We start from the raw sequence: 23,667 nt of genomic DNA on the forward strand, positions 1-23,667 counted from the left end.
TATAGTTAAAAAGCAGCCTAGATAGAATTTAGTAGCCTAGATAGAATTTGGGTGCTTGGCTGTGTACATTAGCATTAAAGAATGAAACCAATTTTTAGGAAGAAATTGAAATATCGAAATTAATGTTTATCTTTTTTTCTTCCATTTCCATTCCTACCCCCACTCCCTACATAGGAATAAGCTGAAATTTAAATGGAACAATTACCAACTTAATTTCTTTTAAGTCCTTTCATTTGGTTTTAAAATTACAAGAAAATTATAATGTTCAGAATTTATCCAGACTTCAAGTTTTGGATATGGATTCATTAAAGTCACTGGCAATAGAGAATAGTTTCCTCTTTTTGTGACATGAATTCATTTCTATGGAGACTGTTTCAAAGAAGCAACATTTTAAAACATGGGAGACCTTAAGTTCCTTTGTAAAGAGTTGTTACTATGTAGCTGTTGGATTGATGGGACCCCATGTTAGCTGTGGTTCCCAGAGTGTTCCGTGGAACTAGGGAAGTCTTTAAAGAATGAAGACTCCACTTCCGTGGAGTCTTTGCTGGCATCCTGGAAGGCCTACCCCAGCCGTAAGCCATCGGAGAACCTCTGTTTATCCGTTTTTCCTTAGCCTTTGGGTGTCATGGTTCTGTGGGGTTGGAGTTCAGACTGCTGTTTCCTAAGGGAATGTTTGTAGTTCTGAGTCACTTTAAAATTCCTGTTCTAAATCCTGACTTATAGAAGGTGGGACTATAGTAGAGAACTACCAACCAGGTCCTTCTATCCATTCCCTAGATGAGGAAGACCTGTTGAGTGTTCTTCAGTCATTCTTCTTAAGGCGGGTGCAGGTGGCATGTAGGGTTTGGAGACTTAAAAATGTTGCATGATGATTCCTATTTTATAACTTATAGTATAGAACTAGATCCATATGTGTACTCAGTAAGGATTTGTAGTGTACTCAGCTTACATGTAGAAACTCTTCCAAAACAGAAATGTAATTACCTCAAGGAAGAGAAATCCCACTGCCATTTCCTGTCTTGTATTTGTGACTAGCAGTTTGGAAGACAGTTCATCCAACAAAAATTTTAGTACCTTTGCAAATTCTTTTTTGAGGGATATCTTGGGTGCCCATTTTCGTTTCAAAAGTAGATTTTGACACACTTCAAAATTTAGAGGAAAGTAACCCAGCATTTAGTGAGTGCCTGCTGTGCCCTGGGCTTTTGATATTTTTTGTCAGATGTAAGTTTAGTGAAATGTTCTTCTTCCCTCTGAGAATGTTCCCCCAATCCTGAAATTAAACCCATTAGCCTGTCTGTACATGTAGGCATAAGTGTGGCACTTTTCTTATGAGTCACATAGGAAAATATTACTGCCAATTACATACTTTCAAAAGTAACAAAACACTACACAAATGAAGAAAAATTTTCACATTTATTGGGGCAGAAATGTGAAGACTGTCATAATGAGTTGCTGTTACGTAATGGTATAAAGAAAATTACTTTGGATGGGGATTTGCAAATTAGAAGGACTTAGTAGTTAAATATGAGAGATATTTTCTTTTCCTACTTTGAAACTTTTCCTTTTTAAATATTGATGAACGTGCTGATTGATGTATCCTCTGATTCAAATACCTTACCTATTTGAAAGCAAGTCAGTTCAGCTCTGTTATTGAATAAGTTTAAACCATCTATGAAAAAAGTAAATTTAGTAACGGCCTTCTTTTACCTTCAGGTCGTCTAAACTATTCATATCCAGGATCCGATAGCTCTCTGCTTATTAATGGTAAGTGATAATTGATTTACCCTAGTGAAGTGCACAGAACTGATACAGTAGTTGTGCTTCAACAGTGGAGAAATGACATGAGTTTGTTCTGTAATGATAATTATAAGTTGCCATTAATCTATCAGCTATTTTAAGAATAATTCTTTTACCTCAAAATTGTGGCAGAAACTTTTTTTTTTTAATTTGAGGGCCAACTGATTCCCTGTCCTTAACTTTCATTTATGAGAATAAATGAAAATCCCATAATGATACCTAAAGACTGGCTTTATCTAATATTAGCCTCTGTAGAGTGACCTTTGAAATGTCAACATAAAAGCCATTTCCACGTGGCTGGAAAAATGTTCCAAGAGGAAAGGGTAAGCAGAGATCTAAAACCAGAAAAAGGCAGCCTAAAACCACAGTGCTTGACATCGCATAGGACAAGGTCATTTGCTGTTTGCTGTCAAACGAAAACAAGAAAAATGAAGTTTGATTGGCTTTTCAGTGCCTTCATTAGACTCTCCTTTCCTGTTCTAAATACTGCTAAGGTTCTGTTGAGTTCTCTTTTTATGTGCATAGTGAAGCAAGCTAAGTTTCACCAGGAGGAGGGAACATTCACTTAGAAGAATTTTAGTGTCTGTTTTTTTAGTATCATGGTCTAAAACAATGGGGTGAAATACAGAGGTCTTGTTTACTTCTTTTCTACTAATTTACTATGGAATGTGAATTTTCAAATTTCTGTGTGTAGAAAATGCCTTCCATTTGTCAAAGCTCATTTTAAGTCCCACAACCTCTAAGAAGTGTTCTGGACTAAATAGCTGTATTCTCATCATTCCCAAAACAAATAAAAATAAAAATCCTTCCACTTCTTGATTTTAGTATGTTGTGAATGAGGAGTTAAAAATTATTTTTATGACAATCTCCTTTTTGGCTAGTGTTTGAAATCAGTATGTTGTATAACTTAGGGTTGTTGAGCCAGGAAAAGTTAGCAGGAGATTCACCTTATGAGAATTGCTGGGTACATCAGATCTTCTGGAGACTAAATAGTTTATAAAACCTCACTTGGTCATCAGACGCAGGTCTTTTCATGCTGCATTGCCAGAAATAATACCATAATATAATATTCCAGCATAAATGTATTAGGCCAAAAACCGAACCCTGTGGCGACAGTGGCATCAGGATAAGGAGAACATAAGGGATATATGTGTATGTGTGTGTGTGAATACACACACACACACACACACAGAGAGAGAAAAGCTTACCTTTTCCTTTGAAACTAGTTCGAGTCAGGTCCAAGTACTGGAAATTGTAGTGAACCAAAATTTGGGATACTGCTGTGTCATGTTAGACAAAGTGATCAACTCTTCTTTGTCCCAATTTCCTTATGAAGATGTTCCTGTTGGATGAGTTGCCTCTGGGGCCCATCTTTGTTGAGGGTTGTTGAGAAAAATAAGCTCTCTCTAGTGGGTTTTCCTTAAAGCTAAATTCACTTAACTAGGAAAAAAGTCACCTGTAATCCCAGCACTTTGGGAGGCTGAAGCAGGAGGATCACTTGAGCCCAGGAATTCAAGACCAGCCTGGGCAACATGGTGAAACCTTCTCTCTACAAAAGATTTTTAAAAACTAGCCAGGTGTGGTGGCACATGCTTGTAGTCCCAGCTACTTGGGAGGCTGAGGTGGGAGGATTGCTTGGGATCTGGAGGTCAAGGGTGCAGTGAGCCATGATTGCATCACTGCACTCTAGCCAGGGTGACAGAGTAAGATGCTGTCTCAAAAAAAGAAAAAAAGTATACTATTATGAAATTGCCTTTCCTTTTATCTTCATTACTATCCTTTCTTTCATAAATAGATCATTTTTAATGATCTTACTTGTCAATGAAAAAATAAAAGTAACTTTTCCCCAAAATATTTGTTTTCAAATTTTACTGGTCCATGAACTCTAAGAGAGGACTAGATAGTTTTTAATGTTGCATACATGGAAATTTTGTTTATTATAAAGGTATACTGACTTGGGTTAGCATCACCTCATACTGAAAGATGTGAAGATAAAGGACAAAGAGAGATGTCTTTCTTTTAAGAAACATCTCTTGCTGGCTCCTCAAACAAGACCCAGGAGTGTGGGGTTACGATTGCCATGGTCTCAGGTCTAGTATTGAGCTTCCTGGGGCCCCAAAACTTGATTTTGTCAGATTTGATCAAGAATTAGTTTTTCAGTAACCAGCCAACTAGGACCAGATGCCAATTTACTCATTTATGATGAAACATAAAACTTCCAGGTAGACCAGATGCTGGAGGTGACTGCTTGACTGACCTATTCTCTCTCCAGTAGCAAGGTCCAGATCATAGCAGAGATTGCCTGAAAGTCATGGAATTAAAACTAGGTGGGGAGGAGGGGTGTTAAGACAATATTTTAGGGACCTTGATCAAGATGTGCACATTATCCATTTTGTCAGTCATGTTTGTGAAATATCTTCTAGAGTGGATCACATCTGTAGACAAATTAATCTCATTTATGTATTAATTCTTAGTAGCTTTGCTCTCACTTTAGCTCAGGTTTTGGGGGTGCCCGTAATGTAAATTTGGCATAATGAATTGTGCTTAGTGGATTAATTAAAGATTTACAAATACTACCCTCACATAGGGTTGTGGTGAAGATTAAATGTGTGTAAATCACTTAGTATAGCACCTGGCACATAGTAAGTCAAAATAAGAGAATTAGAATAAGTAATATTTTTAGTTAGGAATTAATGTCATTCATTAATTTGGTAGGGCTACTGTGATAAGTATTGCTTCTTAGCTGAAAATATATAAGAAAAAAATACAGAACAAAGGATTAATATGGGTTTGCAAAAATTATTGAAAGTTGAACCTGCTTTTGTTGTCTGTCATAAGGTAGATAACTTGAAACTATGCACCTTAAAATGCATTCCCTTCATGTCTTGTGTCCATGCAGCCTTTTCTTAAACTGAAAATAAAAGCCTAATTTGTGTTACTTTATAGTCAGTCATTGCATAATTTTAAGACTGAAAGGTGCTATAAGGAGCTGTTCTTCCTTGTCTACCATAATCTATTCAGGCTTTTAAAAACCTTTAATAAGGTAATTATATGGCCACTCTTACTCTGTTTCAGTGGTAACTTTCAGAGCTTTTTCTTCCAAGTATCTGTTGAAAACCGTTTCTTGTTTTGTTTCGATAAAAATGTAGAGCAGCTACATGTAAATGTAGAGAAAGAGAATGTTCTCCTTCTCACATGAACATTTGAATTTTGACTGTGATTTTTTATTTTATGCTTTATTTTGGAATTTTCAAGCAACCTCAGAGCTTTTGGAAAGAGGTTTAAATCCTCAATAAATAAAAAGAAAATCCCCTCACCAGCCTCTTATTGGAAAAATAATAACAATAATTGAAAGAAAAAAGTCAGAGTAATCAAGCAGTTTTCAGTGGTTTATATTGGACTAATGTTGTAATTTGCCTGTACAAAGATAAATAGGTTGTATTCATTCATGGATCAAATTATCTTTTTCCCCTGCTCAATCATCAGTTTTACTACAGTTTTATACAGATACCTTCATATACCACTCTTGTTAAAAGGCAATGCCAATATAATTCAACAATGATTGATAATTGTGTTAAGACTGTTACAGAATTTTTCGTTTATTGCAGTGTTAATAGTTGTAGAGATTTTTTTGAGCAGCAATCTTGGGGAGAGTTTTTGGATTTTCAATGTATTTTTAAAACCAAACTTTCTAAAAGCTACTTTTTGGGTGCTGTATTAGTTTGTTAGGGCTGCTATAATAAGTACCAGTGACTGTTGGCTTAAACAGAAGTTTATTTTCTCACAGTTATGGAGGTTAGAAGTACAAAATCAAGGTTTCATCAGGGTTCATTTCTTTTGAGGCGTGTCTCTTTGGCTTATAGATAGCCGTGTTGCCACATGATTTTTTCTCTGTGCCTGTCTGTGTCCTAATCTCTTCTTATAAAGATACCAGTCATATTGGATTAGGGCCCACCCCAGTGACCTGATTTAACCTTAATTACCTTTTTAAAGACCCTGTCTCCAAATATAGTAACATTCTGAGGTACTGGAGGTTAGGACTTCAACATATGAATTTGAGCAGAAGGGTGGGGGCAGGGGGTGGCCACACAACTCAGCCCATAATAGGTGCCTTTTACTAGTAAATTTCATGTAGCAGGGATATAGTTAGAATGCCCATTTTATGGTTATGAAAAGCAAGTCTGAAACTTAGTTTCCCAGTTAGGTGAGAGGAAGTGCTAAACATAGGCCAGTTACCTCAAATTCCTCTGGAGTTATCTTGGCTTAGCTCTGAGATAGACGTTGGATTAAAAGATTAATTTTCCTCTTACCCAGCTTAAAGCTTTATTTTACCTGAATAAAAAATGCTTGTGTATTATACTTTTTTTTTTCTCTAACCTTTCATTCCACTGCTTTAGCCCTCAGGATTAACTACTTTAAAAATTAACCTTGGGGCAGGAGAAAGTTATAGAGCAACAAAAAACCTGTTAAGTTTTAACAACTCATGTATGTATTTTCTTTCCTTTGAGGAAGAGATTAGTTAAAGATCTTTTAAAGGTAGCACAGAACAACATCTCTTTCTTTCTTTCTTTTTTTTTTTTTTTTTTTTTTTTGTGATGGAGTCTCACTCTGTCATCCAGGCTGGAGTGCAGTGGCTTGATTTCTGCTCACTGTAGCCTCCCCCTCCCGAGTTCAAGTGATTCCTCCTGCCTCAGCCTCCCAAGTAGCTGAGATTACAGGCACCTGCCACTATGCCCAGCTAATTTTTGTATTTTTAGTAGAGATGGGGTTTCACCATGTTAACCAGGCTGATCTCGAACTGCTGACCTCAAGTGATTGAACTGCTTCGGTCTCCCAAAGTGCTGGGATTACAGGCGTGAGCCACTGTGCCCAGCCCAACATCTCTTAATTATAGTTTTTTGGAATGAAAGGAGGAATATTGTTTGCTTGGGAGGGGGAAGAAATCTATCAAAAAGGAACGTATAATTTACCCAAGAGAAATGTAGATGATGATCACTTACTGAAAATGTATGTCATATGGTTCTAGTTGCTACAGTAAGGAGCATGTTGAAAGATCCCTTCGTTGAAAAGATAATATGAAAACATACTGTAAACTCTAAAGTGCTCTATAATTCTTATCCTTAAAATGATAATGAAAAGCTGAGAATAATTGTTGAAGATCAAACGAAGAATATATGCATATGAATTTACTTTTGGGAAAGGGAGGAGATTATTTATTGAGTATGTGACTGTCTGACCATTATATATATACCTGATGTCTTTCATTATTCCTTAATTTGCTCCTCATTTTTATAAATAAAAAACTGAGGGTTAGAGACATGAAGAAACTAGAGTTGCATTCTCTGCTCTTTTCTAAGGTAGGCCTTATAAATAATAGTGTCTTTATCATATCTTATGGACATTCTTTGAATGTTGTTGTACCAACAAGCTAATATAAGCATAAGCCAACATGACATAGGAAATTTGAACTATAAAGCATATGTAAATTAATTATGTGGCAGTGAGCCTGTTAAATTAGGGATTCATTTATAAAATTATTTTTAATGTTTCTTTTAATCTTTGTGGAATTGTTTGCTTTGATCTTTGTAATGATTGTGTCTGCTTTTTGATTCTACCATCTTTACTCTTTTGTTCATAGATTAACTCCTTTTAGCTTCAAGTTTTCGATTTATAGCTTTTCAACTGATTTACTAATTTGGCTAATTTCCCCACTCCTCCTCTCATATTTTCTTTTAGTCCTAATGGAAAAGTCAGCTTTTTTTGTTTTGTTTTGTTTTGAGACAGTCTAGCTCTGTTGCCCAGGCTGGAGTGCAGTGGTGTGATCTCAGCTCACTGTAACCATCACCTCCCAGGTCCAAGCAATTCTCCTGCCTTAGCCTACCGAGTAGCTGGGATTACAGGCATCCGCCACCACGCCCAGCTAATTTTTCTATTTTTAGTAGAGACGGGTTTCACCATGTCGGCCTGGCTGGTCTGAAACTCCTGACCTCAGATGATCCTTGCCCTCCCAAAATGCTGGAATTATAGATGTGAGCCATGCCTGGCCAAAAGTCAGTTATTTGATAGCATCTTATCATGTGAGCTACACCCTGCTTTTTTTCCCAAATAGAATTGCTATCTGCCTTCTCACGATGGGGCAGTGAGAGGTGCACAAATGGAGAGCCTAAAGTAGATCGGCATAACCTGAATAGGATCCATTTTTTCACTGTCCTCTAAAACATAGTAATATCTTATCCTTCATGACCTAAAGTCCTATTCTTGACAGAATTGATTAGATGCTCTTATGTAGAAAAGTAGGCTTTTGTTTGAAAGTAATGTATCATTTGCTTATTTTAATATTAGTACCAAGGGGAAAACCAAAAAAGGTCCATTAACAAATATAGCAATATAGCATATGCAATAATAATAAATTCAGATGGTATAGAAAGGGATAAAACAAGAAGTGAAAGCCTTCTTTCTTATTTCCAGAAATTTTTCTCTCCAAAGGTTCTTGTGACTGTTTCTAGAAAAACTATTTCATGGTCAGGCGCAGTGGCTTATGCCTGCAGTCCTAGCACTTGGGGAGGCCCAGGTGGGTGGATTGCTTGATCTCAGTAGTTGAGACCAGCCTGAGCAACATGGCAAAACCCCATCTCTATAAAAATCAAAAGAAAATAAAAAGTAAAAAAAGTAAAAAGATTTTATGCCTGTCCCTTCATACCTATTTATATTTTCTTTATTTTTAAATGTACACAGTAAGGATTCTACAGTACACACTTAGACACCACATGCAGACCACATCTTAGAGAACTTTAGGTACATGACCATGAGCCACATTTAAAATAAAATGGCACATGCTCAGTTAATAGGGTTGCTCCTTTGGAAAAAAAAATAAATAAATAAAATAAGAATGCCCCATACTAGGTGTTTCTCCTTTTGAATGTATGGGTACTTTGTTTCTTTTTGATTATTACAAATGTTGCAACAAATGAGAAAAAGGTACTTTTAATAAGATAAATAATGTTTTATTTTTATAATAAAATGGGAGGGGAAGGAGAAAGTGGGGGGAGCCCTGAAAAGTCTTTCTGTACCTTCTTTGTAAGTCTGGCATTACAGATTAATGGATATTCCCTTTGCTAAAGGGAATTTGATTGTGCATATAGGGCTAATAACAGGGAAAGGAAGCATTTGTAAGCAGTCCTATAAAGACATTTTGGTGATAAAGTATTTATTAATAGATCTAATAACATGTCCAGAAGTCATAAAAACTTACGGCCATAATATTTTGAGTGCCCCCCCCTTTTTTTTTTTAACATTCTTGAATCCTGTTAGTTCTGAACATTAAATTATTGAGGACTTTATAAATCAAAACTAGGCTGGGCATGGTGGCCCACGCCTGTAATCCTAACACTTAGGAAGGCTGAGGTGGGCAGATTGCCTGAACTCAGGAGTTTGAGACCAGCCTGGACAACAGGTGAAACCCTGTCTCTACTAAAATACAAAAAAAAAACTAGGCATGGTGGCATACGCCTGTAATCCCAGCTACTCAGGAGACTGAGGCAGGAAAATTGCTTGAATCTGGGAGGCAGAGGTTGCAGTGAGCTGAGATTGCACCACTATACTCCAGCCTGGGTGAAACTCTATCTCCAAAAATAAAAATAAATCAAAACTAAGAGGTAAAAATAAAAGTAGATAAACATGTAAGTGATAGTCATTTAAACTTTGATGGGAACTGGGAGATTTTTATTCAGTGGTAATAGCATGGATTTAAAAAAATCTTTTTAAAAGTCTACTTTTTGGTAAATGAAGGAAAATTCTAAGCATAGTGAGTTTTGCTGACTTAGAACTTTTCCAAAACGTAGATTTCTTTGAACATAATTAAAGTCATTTTTTAACTTAATTTCCTTGGATATTTGAGAAACATCAAATAACAAGCAATGCTTGCTAGTCATGAGACTAGAAATCTGTCTGACATTTTCCTCAGGAAAGCAGAGAGGATCTATGTTACAAGTATTTCATCATAAACTGTGTGCCAGTATAATTTGAAATAAATGAGGAAAAGATGCTTAGTATATCTTTTTTATATAGGATAAAGTAGCATTATTTAGCATTCTATTAATAACTGGGTTCCAGTTACATAGATTTGTTCAATTTGTAGAAAATTCATTGAACTTATGGTTTATTTTTGTATATATGTCATGTCAAAATTTACATGAAAAATAATGTATAAATATTACAATAAGTGGAAATAAAAATTACACATTCTTGTTTTGCATGTTCCAGAATGTCATTGTTTTTATTTCTTCAGTATTAATTTATATTAATTACCTGATTTGATTGGGCAACTTTTATAGTTGTAAACATTGTTCACTTACAACCTATTTTCTCTTAATATGTGAAAATGTCTACATAGCTTTCAGAATTTAATCTCAGAATTTAACCATGAATTATTTTATATTGACAAGTTTTATTTTACAGTATATAATCAAAGTTTGAGAGCACACATTTGAAGATTTCAGAAGTATTTGATTGTAACTTTTGATCCACAGCCCTTACTACTATTCCTGAAATTATTTATTTTTGAAATAATGGAAGCTGTGAGAGTTTTCATGTTAATTTTGTAGCTTATAAAAGCCTGTTCTTTTCAAATATCTGTTTTCTCAGAAATCCAAGCAGCATGAATCAACTTTTTAAGATTGACAGCACCAAGATTTTCAGATCATTACTTTGTTTCCCCAAACTCCCTTAAGGATCTGTGAAGCAGTTGTATGAATAGAATGTTCTTAAACAAGCATCACCTTTTGTGATGCTATTTGTCTTTCTAACTATTGTCTGAATAAGTCAGAAAATACTTAGCCCTCCCCAACCCTCTAAACTTAAGACCTATTAAAGTGAAAGCACAACTGCTTGAGGGAGATTTTATGTTGTGTGAATCCATTTGCTCAAATATTTTGGTGAAATCCAGGGCTATCTAAGTGTGGCAGAAATAGTGTATTTTGGTTTGAGATACAATTTCACTTTGGAAGATACTCACATAATACTTCTGAGCTATACTTATTTAGCATTTATCTAGAAGAATAAGAAATAAGAATAAAAACTTTGACCAGTTTATGAGTTTGTGTAGTGATTTCTTAAAAGAGCTATACCTTCTCACTCAAAAACCTATCCCAGGCTGGGTGCAGTGCTTCATGCCTGTAATCCCAGGATTTTGGGAGTCTGACAGGGGCAGATCACTTGAGGTCAGGAGTTCGAGACCAGTCTGGCCAACATGGTGAAACCCTGTCATTGCCAAAAAAAAATTTTAAAAATGAGCTTGGCGTGGTGGCACTCTCCTGTGGTTCCAGCTACTTGGGAGGCTGAGGCATGAGAACTGCTTGAACCAGGAGGCAGAGGCCACAGTGAGCCCAGATCGCACCACTTCAGCTTGGGCAACAGAGCTAGACTCTGTCTCCAAAAAAAAAATCCTATCCCAGTTTACTGTTACAGTCTCATCCCCAGCCAGGTCCCTACTTGTTCCACGTGCTTCTGTTCTGGCCACCTTTACCTGAATGCTGCAGCACCCCCTGCCTGTAACGCTGCTGGGCCTGGAATGCCCTTCCTCTGTTTTTCCTTTAAGGACCACCTCAAATTCCCTACCCCACCCCCAACTTTTTCATCAGAGCCAGTTCTTCCTCTCTATTTCTGTTGTATTTCTGTTATACCTATCGCATAACTAGTATAACAATAGGCATGCTACACTGTTGTTTGCTTCTGTGGCCTGCTGGCATTGAAAGCTGCTGGTTCCTGGAGGTCAGGGACATTCGCTGTTTATTATTTATCCACAAGATCAGGCATTCAAGAAATGTTTGTTGAATAGAATTGAGTTGTTTGGATAGGCTGGGCTTATAAGTGCCAGTTTGTTTCAGGGAAGACATTTTCTCAAAGGTTTTCTGATTTAAAATTTATATTGTCATTTCCTGAGTATTCCAGTGGATTATTAATTACCTTTACTTAGCCCCTTGACTACAACCTACATGGCAATAAAAATACCAAATCTTTTACTTTTCCAGCATTTAGGACTTGGTAGAAGACTTGATTAGGGATAGGAAACTGTTGGCTAAAAAGAAGTTGATGAATTGCTTAAAGATTTCATTTGTTAGGATTTTTTTTTTTTAGAAGGGATTAACTGAGAAATACCGTGAAATTGGTATTTATCTTCTGGTGGTAAAAAAGTCATGAATTAAATATTGGTATATCTACGAAATTGCTAGTTAGCGGCAAATTCTAAGAGAAAACATTATTAATATGGTAATAATTGGTTTTGATCTTGTTGTATACTGCCTTAATTTCATAATAATTTGAACCTTGGACAACAGTTATAGCAAAAAGCTTCCCCTGAAATAAATAAGATTCAATGAAGTTTTACAGTGTCCTTGAAAAAATTTTTAAAATGCACAAAATTGACCTCTTTCCATTGAGTTCCTTGTTTTTGAGACATTTACCAGGAAATGAAGAATATGGTCACAGTTTTTTATTTTCAAAAGCTGGTAGATGAAATCACAGTTGATTTTTTTGACAATGTTTGAAAGGTTGTTTTGTTTTTTTGTTTTTGTTTTTTTCTCATTTGACATGCAGCAAGGACATATGGGCGAAGGAGAGGTAACATTATTGTTTCTAACTTTTAAATGTATCACTTGTATTTGGAGAGGACCCAAGCTTGTTTAATTTCTAACCTTTGTGGGGAAGGGGAGAGGGAAAATGAAGCATAGCTTTGATCCTTACATACTTTTTGTGTTACAATTAACATTTTAGACATCATTTGAAGGAGTTAAGGAGCTCTAATGAAATTTATCAGAATGATAGGATTTGAATCAAAATGATTTCCCTGTGTTATATTAGAAACTCAATTTATTTAAATCTGAAGATTTGCTTTTTTTTTCTGAAAGGAATTTCTTAGAAAAAAATTAATCTTTAAAAATGAAAATATAGTCACACAAGTCTCAAAATACCTCATTATCTTGGAGGTTTAATTATACTTAAATGCCTTATGTCTACTTTTTTTTCTTTTTTACTAAGTAAACAATATATGTGGTTTAAAATAAGATGAGCTAAATAAATGACTAATCCTGTAAATTTCAAATATTGGGCAGAAAAGCTCTAGAAATGTTAGGGAATTCTAAAGAATCATTTCCTAGAGGTGCCTCAATAAACCTTATTATTGGCACCTATAATTTGCCTTTTTACAGGAAAGTAAGACAGTTAAATAACTTAGATTTAAAGGATAAGTGATTTTTAAAGATCATTCACGAAATATCCTCCAGTTTTATAATGTTTTTGTCTTCACTTGACATATGCTATTATAGGATAAATTTGTAACAAATATACTGTTATTATTTGTGTTTAGTGATGGAAATTGAAGACAAGTATGGCAAAACCTGGAATGTTTCTATTAAAGTAAGAGCACTTGAGATACATTTCTAGAGGATCCATTAACAAATTCCTCATGTAGTACCTAGAATTAAATTGGCAGCCAGAAAAGTGCTAAAAGAGCGCTTGGGAGATTCTGTAGCTATTTGTAGCTCTGTGTTTTCCTTATGATTTAAAAGTTTATATTTCGCTGTCAGGTAAATATGGAAAGACTGTTACACATATTGGCATCTCTGGTGTTTCCTGCATATATATTCTGGATGATAAGATTTTCAAACAGCAAATTTTAGTTTTTAGAAATTGAAAATACCCTTAGCAAGCCGATAATTACCCAGCTAATAATAAATATATCTTTAGCATACCTAATAATCTTAAATTCCGTAAGACTACACAGTGAAATTGGAGTATAACATTAAGTAGGTTTTGATTATATCTCATTAGTTAAGGTAAACAGAAATGAGTGGTCACTTTAAAAATCTACTTGTTAAGTTAGCCAGGTGTCATGGCACATGCCTGTAGCCCCAGCTACTTCAGAGGCTGAGGTGGGAGGATCACTTTAGCACAAGAGTTTGAGGCTGTAGTGAGCTATGATTATGCCACTGTACTCCACCCTGGGTAAAAGAGCGAGACACTGTCTCAAAAAAAAAAAAAAAAAAAAAACTGCTTGTTCATTTTAAGCACATTCATAGAGGAAATTGTGCAGGCTATATTGTTTGATCTTTAAAGAAATGTAAGTGATTCAATGTCTTATAGCCAAATTTAATACTTAGTGTACATGTCTAGGTTGCCAGTGGCCATGGGGCCCTGCCAAGGGAGTACAGTCCACTGCCGACTGCTTGCTAAAGCGTGCTCTCTCCTCCTGTACTTCAGTTCACCTCACTGAAGTTTCTGGATCCCAGTGGGATACTGGAGTAGCCCTCGATTAATATTTAACCATGTGCTTTCTCTCTGACTCAGCTGGGACTTTTAAGTTGGTTGGGAATTCAAGAGTATAGCTAAGTGATTCTGTTACTCAGTGAGAAAAATAAAAGCAGCAGTTTTATTGAATCTGCTGTTTCCTTGTTTCTTGTGCATGATAATCAGTGGCTAGGAACATTTTCTGTTACCGTTTTTTCCCTGCTTTCTATTCCAGGTCAGTCTTCACTGTTTCCAATGGAAGATGGATTCTTGGATGATGGCCGTGGGGATCAACCTCTTCATAGTGGCCTGGGTTCACCTCACTGCTTCACTCACCAGAACGGGGAAAGAGTGGAACGATATTCTCGCAAGGTGTTTGTGGGCGGATTGCCTCCAGACATTGATGAAGGTATATTTGGAAATAACTATTTATAGCAGGGTACCCAGATGGTGGCACACAGTAGGAAACTCATAGATAGTGGTGGTGGTTGTTACAATAACAGTCTCATCTGGCTCCGGTAGTCAGCCCTGATTGCACTGTTCTTTTGTCCTATCCTCCTATCATGGCATATAAGATTAATTCATAGAAGGGAGGGGAGCAGAGCTGTGCACACCAACTAAAGCAAGGGATTGGACTACATGAAAAGGAGTAAACATCACTGGGAAAACTTCCAAGGGGTTCAGTTGTTGTGGGGATACATGGGTACTAACTGCCTTTTCGTTTGCATGTGCTACTTTGGACAAATTCAGTGATATATTTTTCTTTTTTTCCCCCCATCTTTTATGAGTGCTCCACAGATATATAGTTTATTGTTTAAATCTTAGACTAAGCATGAACTTTTGAAAAATATAGGCTACAGTTGTACTACAAGAAGGATAATCTTATTTAAGGTAGTAAACAGGATAGAAGGTCCCTGCTTACATAGAGTTTACATTTTATTCAGGGAAGGCCCATAATGTATAAATATGCAAGAAAATACTAGAGAGCAAGTGTTTAAAAGCAAAGAGCAGGATGATGTAATATAGTGATGCAGGGAGTTTTTGAAAATTAGGTGGATAAGAAAAGCCTCTTTGAGAAAGTGATATTTAAGCCGAGACCTGAATAAAGGGCCAACCATGCAAAGGTTTAGAGGGACTTGTTCAGGAATATGCTGTTCCTCCATAGGCTTCAGTGACCCTAATAAAAATCAAAGTAGCAGACCTTATAGCAATCACCTATCCTTGGTTGCTTTCCTAATTTCTTTTGTCTCAGTTTCCTGAATGAAAATGGAAATACACTAAATCATATTATGGAGAAGAGAATAGATTTCTTTCTTTCTTTCTTTTTTTTTTTTTTTTTTTGAATTGGAGTCTTTCTCTGTTGCCCAGGCTGGAGTGCAGTAGTGTGATCTTGGCTCACTGCAGCTTCTGCCTCCTTGTTCAAGCAATTTTCCTGCCTCAGCCTCCCGAGTAGTTGGGACTACAGGCACACACTGCCTGGCTAATTTTTGTATTTTTAGTAGAGAAGGGGTTTCCCCATGTTGGCCAGGATGGTCTTGATCTCCTGACCTTGTGATCCACCCGCCTTGGCCTCCCAAAGTGTGAGATTACAGGTGTGAAGAATAGATTTCTGTGCACATGTCTAAGATCTAATAATAAGGTTTAATATTTTCGCAGTTAGACTGGGATCACACTTATCAAGTTACTTCATTTTCTTTAAAAGTATTTATCTTTTGGAAGGTTGAGACAGGAATGGTTCTAAATGTCTTGGTGGAAGCTATGCTGAAAGTTTAGGGTTGTCTGAATCAATCTCCATCCTGCCCTCAGCATAGCTTGAAGAATATTGTGTTCTGCAGAATTGTGCACTAAAAATTACAGGGTTTATGGGGGAAAATAAGGTTAAAGATAAATCATTTAAAACCTAATGAACTTTGTACCTGAAACACTAACAAGAAGAGAATTAGTACCTTGGAGATAACTTGGACATTTCAGGCAAGTAGCTCAGCACACTTGGGGCTGCTTTAGGGAATATTGAAAATGTGCAAAACCAATAAAGCAGAAATGTTGGCTTGCAAGCATGGAGACAATGCAGATGGAAACAGATCTTTGAACACCCGAGGAAGCGCAAACTAAACTGTCAGGAGAGAAGAGTCCTGGAAGGTTAGGGGCATATCTCTCTGACAAGAAAATTCTGGTTGCTGTGCTTATTTTTAATTTTCTTATAATAGAGCTGGGAGAGTTTGTACCTGTACATCAGAGAAGTGGGGGACTTTTTCCTTTTTTGATGAAGTTTATAATTCTTTCCTCACTATGCTAGCTCACCTTGCCTAGGAAAAATCATTTATGAACCAGTACAATTCCATGTTTTACTGACATTGTTCCCTGTTTATTAGACTCACACAAACTAAACTCACTGTAGAAACAGGTGTCATAGCAGAGGAGACTAGACTGTTTCACTGTATGGGGGAGATGAAAACAGCTCTACCAGACTGGAATTTAGACATACTCCTCATCTTTCTTTTCTGTTCTTTTACCCTGCCCTATTATCAGTTCTTACCTACACATGCTTACCTACTCTTTCTAGAAGTCTCTTTGAAATTTGTTTTATAATCTCATTAGTGTCCAAATATATAATGTAGCATAATTTGTATCATTTAAATTAATAGCAAAATATGGTCAGGTCTTCCTTGTCTATCATTTTTTCCCATTCATCCCTTTTTCCCCTCCCTTCCTCCAAGGCTGAGATAATGCTGTCAAGGAAGTGGATTGGTGACAGGGGAGAGGTCTCACGTGGAGGGGATGTGTATGCATGTGTGTGGAGGGGCTTGCTCAGAGGACGGAGCGGCAGCACAAATGGTATCCGAGAAATAAGGGCGACAAGAGCCAAGGCACAAAGGTGGAACGTAGAGGAGGCTAGCAGGGTAGGGGCAAGACTGGTTACATGGAGCAAATTAATACATGTTGTACAGGTATTGGGAGCTAGGTTTCTTCCTGTGAGAAGAGAATATAAAAATAGAAAGAGGGAAGACTAGAAAAAGCCATGAGATGTTGGAGTCATATTGAAAATATCAGTATGAACTTACTAGTTTTTATCAATACATACACAGATACAGAAATAGTTATAAATGTGTGTGTGCATATTTATTTCCTAGCTTCATCCACTGCGAAGACTTAGAAATAATGAATACTCACTAGCAGTGAGCATATAGAGCACCTGCCTCTTAGTTTCTAAATATCTTTTGCCGCTAAAGGGATCAATATGTCTTGGGAAAAAAAAAATGACTGATTCTTAGACTGCTACAGGGAAAGAATAAGATGAGCCTGGAGTATCTTCTTAGGCCAGAAAACATGAAAGTGCTTAAAGAATGGTGGCAAGAAGTGTGAAAGACATAGAAGCCTCCCACTCCTATTTGATAATTAGAGCCAAATCAGGGACAATTTTTGGGACATATTGAGCATCAAGATAAAAAAGGAGTGAATTGGATCACAACCCATTGAATAAAATAGACGATACCGATACAATAAATGAATAAATCAGTGGGACAGAAGGAAAGCTCCCTTACTGCACAATACTAACTAATACATATAGAAGGAATCATGGAAACAGTTAATCATTATTTGGCAACCATTATTGTGGTAGTTAATACAGGCAGGAGTCTTCAATGGATGCCAAGGCTCATGAAGGAACAGGATATTGGTGAGCAACAAAATATACTCTTGTAAAACACTAATTGATTACAAAGGGAGAAGAGGTTTTCTTGTGGTAGAGAAACCAGGCCAAGATTGACATGCCCTCCAGGTGTGGTAGTATACACTTGTAATCCCAGCTACTTGGAAAGTTGCAGGAGGATCACTTAAGTTCAGGACCAGCCAGGGCAACATAATGGGCCCTTATCTCAGGAGGAAAAGATTAACATGCTTATAGTAGGGCAGGATGGCATTGCACCATTATGGTGATATTCCAGTTTGGAATGCGTAGCATGATTCTAGTCATAGGAAGCAGAGCACAGACCCAGGTTGAGGGTCACTGTCTTAAATCTGTTCAGATTGCTATAAAAAATAACATAGACTTGGTGGCTTATAAACAACTGAAATTTATTTCTCACCATCATGGAGGCTGGGAAGTTCAAGATCAAGGCGCCAACAAATTCAGTGCTTGCTGAGGGCCTGCTTCCTAATAGATAATAGTCTTCTCATTGCACCCTTACATGGCAGAAGGGGTGAAGGGTCTCTCCAGAACCTCTTTTATAAGGGCACTAATCCCCATGAAAGGATTCCAACCCCATGACCTAATCACCTACCAAGGGCCCCAGCTCCAAATACCCTCACATTGGGGAACAGATTTCAACATACAAATTTTGAGAGAATATAAATATTCACACCATAGCAGTCATTCTATAGAATGAATATGAAAGACAAGAAAGAACATGGAGCTATTCCAAATTGAAAAAAGACTGATGCTCTAAGGATATGATAATTAAATGCAACCTGTTTTCTGGATAGCACTGTGGATCAGAAAGGATTTTGAAATTTAAATGAAGTATGTGAATCGCATAGTAGTATTATATCAAATTTGGTATATAAGGGAGTGATCTTGCTTTGAGCAGATAACAATAGTTATGTTTGGGATTACATGGCACCATTTCAGAAAAATATGCTGGCTGGCTGGCTTGGCTGGATGGCTAGATTGATTTATGCATATATACAGATAGAGGGAGAAAGAGAGAAGAAAGAGGTTGAAGGCAGATGTGCAAATTATTAGCAGTTGGGGAATCTAGATGAAGGGGATAAAGGAGTTCTTTTTACTGTTGCTGTAAATAGTAGATTTGAAACTTAAAAAAAACTTTCAAAAAATGATCATAAATATATATTAAATCTACTTTTTTCCTTTGTTGTTTATTAGATGAGATCACAGCTAGTTTTCGTCGCTTTGGCCCTTTGATTGTGGATTGGCCTCATAAAGCCGAGAGCAAATCCTATTTTCCTCCTAAAGGTAATTCCCAAGATTCATTATACTTATATAATTTATTCGTACATTGTTTAATGGGTAGCCTTTTCATAAATGTTCACCTTCACTGTAAAATTTTTTATTGTTGAACTTGCATTTTCCCAAATGCTCTTTAAAATTTCAATATATTTTTAAGTCAAATTTAATTTTACTCTAAAAGATGTTTCAAGATACTACCAAAATGAACTGTATGTTGATGTTATCAGACTTTTGGTATAAATATTGTTTTAATATTTTTTCCTATTCCTTTTTCCTTTCTTTAGTTTTAGTGCATGATTCCTTTCACCTGAAGAATTACCCAAAAATAGGAAAACATATAAGCCTTCTTTTGCCCCCTTTTTTTTTTTTTTCAGGCTATGCATTCCTGCTATTTCAAGATGAAAGCTCTGTGCAGGCTCTCATCGATGCATGCATTGAAGAAGATGGAAAACTCTACCTTTGTGTATCAAGTCCCACTATCAAGGATAAGCCGGTAAGTGTAGTTTAGCATAAAATAGCTTCTTGTTTTTGCCTCCGTTCATCTGTTCTGTTTGAGAAACCCATAGACAACTTGATGCATTTGGGGTACTTAATTGATGCGTTTGTAAGCAGACTAAATTTAAAAAGTCTTGTTGTGAAGTTCCTAACATTGACTTTCTATATATTTGCACTTAACCAATTTGACATTGAATTTTTAGTTAGTTGAAATATAATTGGTAAATCTTTACTTTTAAAAGACTTCATGGCTGGGCACCATGGCTCATGCCTGTAATCCCAGCACTTTGGGAGGCCGAAAGTGGGTGGATCACATGAGGCCAGGAGTTCGAGACCAGCCTGGCCAACATGGTGAAATCCCTACTGAAAATAAAAAATTAGCCAGGTGTGGTGGCACACACCTGTAGTCCCAGTTACTTGGGAAGCTGAGGCACGACAATCACCTGAACCCAGGAGGTAGAGGTTGCAATGAGCATCGATTGCACCACTGTACTCCAGCCTGGGTAAAGAGTAAGACTCTGTCTCAAAAACAAAACAAAACGAAAAAAACACACCAGACTTCACTTGATAATGCATTTAATAAAATAGTTGAATTGCCTCTGAATAATAGAACTCAAATCACAAATGTTATATGTTTATCTTTCTAGCTCTTTCTTCACTTTAATAAAGATTTTACCCAATATTATCCTTAACTGTTTATATGGTACTCTCCAAAGTAGAGTTGTGCATATACATGTACAGGTACATTGCATACTGTTTTTTCTTTTTGGAAAAGTTTATCATAAAATTTAGTCTTTAGGAAGAGGAGCAACTGGCATGTTTTGATGAGTCTGGCAAAGCAGCAATTTATTATCACTCAGCCAGCACCCAGTGAATGTTGGGGTATAGTACAGAATGGAGTTGTCAGTGGACCCAGCTTAAGCAAATAATATATGTGGAGCTTCTCTTGATGTCTTGTGGTTGTCTAGGTCAGAAACTTTGTAAGAATTCCTGCGCTCTGGACTCTTTCTGCTTGACTTGTTTATGTTCTCTGCCAATCCCCATCTGTATTTGAATTTGGGACCTCTGACCTAGGACTCTGTTGGTGTGCGTATTTGGGAATCCACTGCTGTCAACCTGTAGCCTTTCATGTGGGCATTTGTGACAGTTAGAAAACGTGAACAGTTTTAAATGAGGTACATGATTCTTGATTGACTGAGCTAATAGATACACTGAAGTATTTGTCATAAAAAAAATGTTGCAAATGTCATCAATATTTTTACTTTGAAAACTATTTTGAAATAATGCATTAGATTTGATGGTATCAGGAGTAGTTTGCATTTCCTGAACATACACTGATTCAACATACAATTCTAGTTTACTTAGCATTGGCTACCATGCTAAAAATTTATTGATTGGCATTGGATACCAATGCTAAAAATTTAAATTATATAGATATTGGGGGATTGGACAGACTAAAGGCCCAAATAAGCTGAAAAACAGCAAATTAACTTATAAATAATTAGGGACATGTTAAGTAATTTGGCTTATAATAGAGAATCAAAGTGAACTTTTCACCTTGGTTTAGTTTACTCTAAAAATGATGGGTTAGGATATACTATTTTTAAATTTTCTAGTAGTTTCCCAGCTTTATTGACTTGTAATGATAGGATTATTGCTTTTAAAATTAAAATACTTAGTAATAATTTTTAACTTTTTCCCCCATAAAGTATCTGTATTGAAAATGAGACATTTTGGTTTGTACATTCCCTAGGTCCAGATTCGGCCTTGGAATCTCAGTGACAGTGACTTTGTGATGGATGGTTCACAGCCACTTGACCCACGAAAAACCATATTTGTTGGTGGTGTTCCTCGACCATTACGAGCTGGTATGATTAAACAAACAACAAACTCTTTTTCCTATGGCATAAGAAATATCAAGATCTTCAGCATAAATTTTTCATAAGAATTTGAGTTAACATCCAAGAGTAAGAATTCTAGAATCAAAGTATCTGAGTTTGAATTCATGTGTTCTAATAGTTGAGTGACCTTGGACAAATTCCATGATTTTTCTAATTCTCAGTTTCCCTATCTGTCAAGTAGGGGTGAAAGGTGTACTTATTTCTAGTGTTATCTTAAGGGTCGAATGAGATGACCAGTGCAAAGTACTTAGTCTAGTGCTGCATAATGCTAATTGTTCTCATCGTCTGAAAAGAAAAAAAGCCATTCAGGAATAGATTACGTATTGAGATGGTCAGTATTTGTTTTCCACATCCTCATTTGCTCAACAGCCATTAACTGAGTTCTGGAATATAATAGACTTCTAAGCAGTGCATCATATTTTTAGAGTAGTACTTACAGAACAATTAAATTCCTAACTTCAAGTAATTTGAGGTTTAATAGTATAAATGAGATAAAAAGCGTAACATGAACAGGAATGTAGCTTCATGATTATAACACTTCACAGAGAAGATGCAGTCATTTCACGTTTTTTTTTTTTTTTTTTTTTTTTTTTTTTAATGAAAAATTGGTGAAGAGACTTCGGGGAAAGGGTTTTGATGGGAATAAGCCAGGAGGACCCCCAAAGAGTCTACCAGTTAGTTTTCTAATGTTCAAGTAATTATTATATTAATCAATACATCATTAACTCGTAAATCTATGGAGCAACATGGCATAGAGTGACAAACGTGGAAGCCAAGTCCAGCACTATCACTTAATGACCTGTGACCTTGGACAGATCGATCACCCTTTCTGTGCTTCAGTTTCCTTGGGAAATTACTATCTACTTCATGGAGTTGGGAGAAGAATAAAGAGAGCATATTAGAAAACATCTAGCAAGCCCTTGCCCAAAGTTAAAAGATGAAAGCTTAACACGATGAATGACTGATTGTAGTAATAAGTTTCATTTTAATAATTATTTTAGTGATGTGAGCTTAGAGTACAGATGAATTGCTTTTGATGAAACCGTTGGTGAGCCAGATGAATATTCCTGATTTTAAATGTCCTGTTTGCTCCTTTCTTAATTAGTGGAGCTTGCAATGATAATGGATCGACTATATGGAGGTGTGTGCTACGCTGGGATTGATACTGACCCTGAGCTAAAATACCCAAAAGGAGCTGGGAGAGTTGCGTTCTCTAATCAACAGAGTTACATAGCTGCTATCAGTGCCCGCTTTGTTCAGCTGCAGCATGGAGAGATAGATAAACGGGTAAGCCTTACACTACACTTTGGAAAATTTTAGAAATGGTCCTCTAAATGTGTGATTAGCAATATTAGAATGGGAAAATTTTATGACAATAAAGTGACAGCTGAGAATTTTGCCTATAGAGTTAATTATGCTCTATAATACATGAAAGAATTTCCTATAAATTTCTTTTATCTTTGATTTTTTTGAGTTTCCTAATCAGAACACTATAATCAATTTACTTGCGTTAATTTAATCTTCTCTAAACCATAACTTCCATTCAATCTCAATCCATCCATCTATTCATTCATTTAGTTTGTCAGTCATTCAATAAATATTTACTGAATCCTTTGTACTGTGTTATATCAGGTATATAAACAGGAATGACCTTGAGATTTCCTGCCTCTTTTTTTGTTTTGTTTTTTAATCCTGGGACATAGCAAATACCTCAGTAAGCCCTATTTCTCAATGAATTGCATTCACAGATTTCTTTTCTTTTTTTTTCTTCTTTTTCCACAGCCGCCGCCTCTCACCAATTTATTTCTTAGCTTGGTGTTTCATCCATTCAACAAACATTTTAAAGCTTAGGACAAGAAGTTCCTGTTCTCATGAGTTTATTTCCTAGCAGATAGAACTGTATCATTTGCCAGAACTACTCAAAGTGTGGCCTGTGGACTGACCGCCAGTCTGCAAACTTAGTTTGTAGTGAGATAGGAATTTAGACCAGACCATGTAATCAGCTACATTGCTGGGCACAATGTTTGGTCCAGCTGGACCAGCTGGCAGTTTTTTTTTTCATAGAAAGGCTTTATTGATGAAGGAAGCAACATGTTGATTTATATTCTGGTATCACCTTTTTATTTCATGGCACACTAGCACTTGCATTAGTGCTGACTTTGATATCCAACACTCTGAGGTATTGTGCTAAAATAGATTGATTTTATTGTGTTGTTCTCAATTCAA

The 23,667-nt window shown here is 36.3% G+C and overlaps 1 protein-coding gene across 5 annotated transcripts in view; it reads left to right on the forward strand.

Annotated features, from left to right (window-relative positions):
- Window positions 1–23,667, forward strand: part of CPEB4 (cytoplasmic polyadenylation element binding protein 4) — a 74,307-nt gene that overhangs the window by 44,480 nt on the left and 6,160 nt on the right. For 2 of the 5 annotated variants that reach the window (XM_012461160.2, XM_021672236.2), the window contains exons 3-9: window positions 1,714–1,764; window positions 12,391–12,414; window positions 14,315–14,488; window positions 18,962–19,051; window positions 19,420–19,538; window positions 21,294–21,408; window positions 22,547–22,728. In XM_012461160.2, coding sequence (XP_012316583.1) covers window positions 1,714–1,764; window positions 12,391–12,414; window positions 14,315–14,488; window positions 18,962–19,051; window positions 19,420–19,538; window positions 21,294–21,408; window positions 22,547–22,728 — 755 coding nt within the window. The remainder of the gene's footprint in view (window positions 1–1,713; window positions 1,765–12,390; window positions 12,415–14,314; window positions 14,489–18,961; window positions 19,052–19,419; window positions 19,539–21,293; window positions 21,409–22,546; window positions 22,729–23,667) is intronic. The other 3 variants (XM_012461161.3, XM_012461162.2, XM_012461163.2) reach the window with 3 other exon arrangements.

This window comes from Aotus nancymaae, unplaced genomic scaffold, assembly GCF_030222135.1.
Source record: "Aotus nancymaae isolate 86718 unplaced genomic scaffold, 86718_ANA_hifiasm-v0.15.2.pri h1tg000015l_1, whole genome shotgun sequence".
Taxonomy (NCBI): domain Eukaryota; kingdom Metazoa; phylum Chordata; class Mammalia; order Primates; family Aotidae; genus Aotus; species Aotus nancymaae.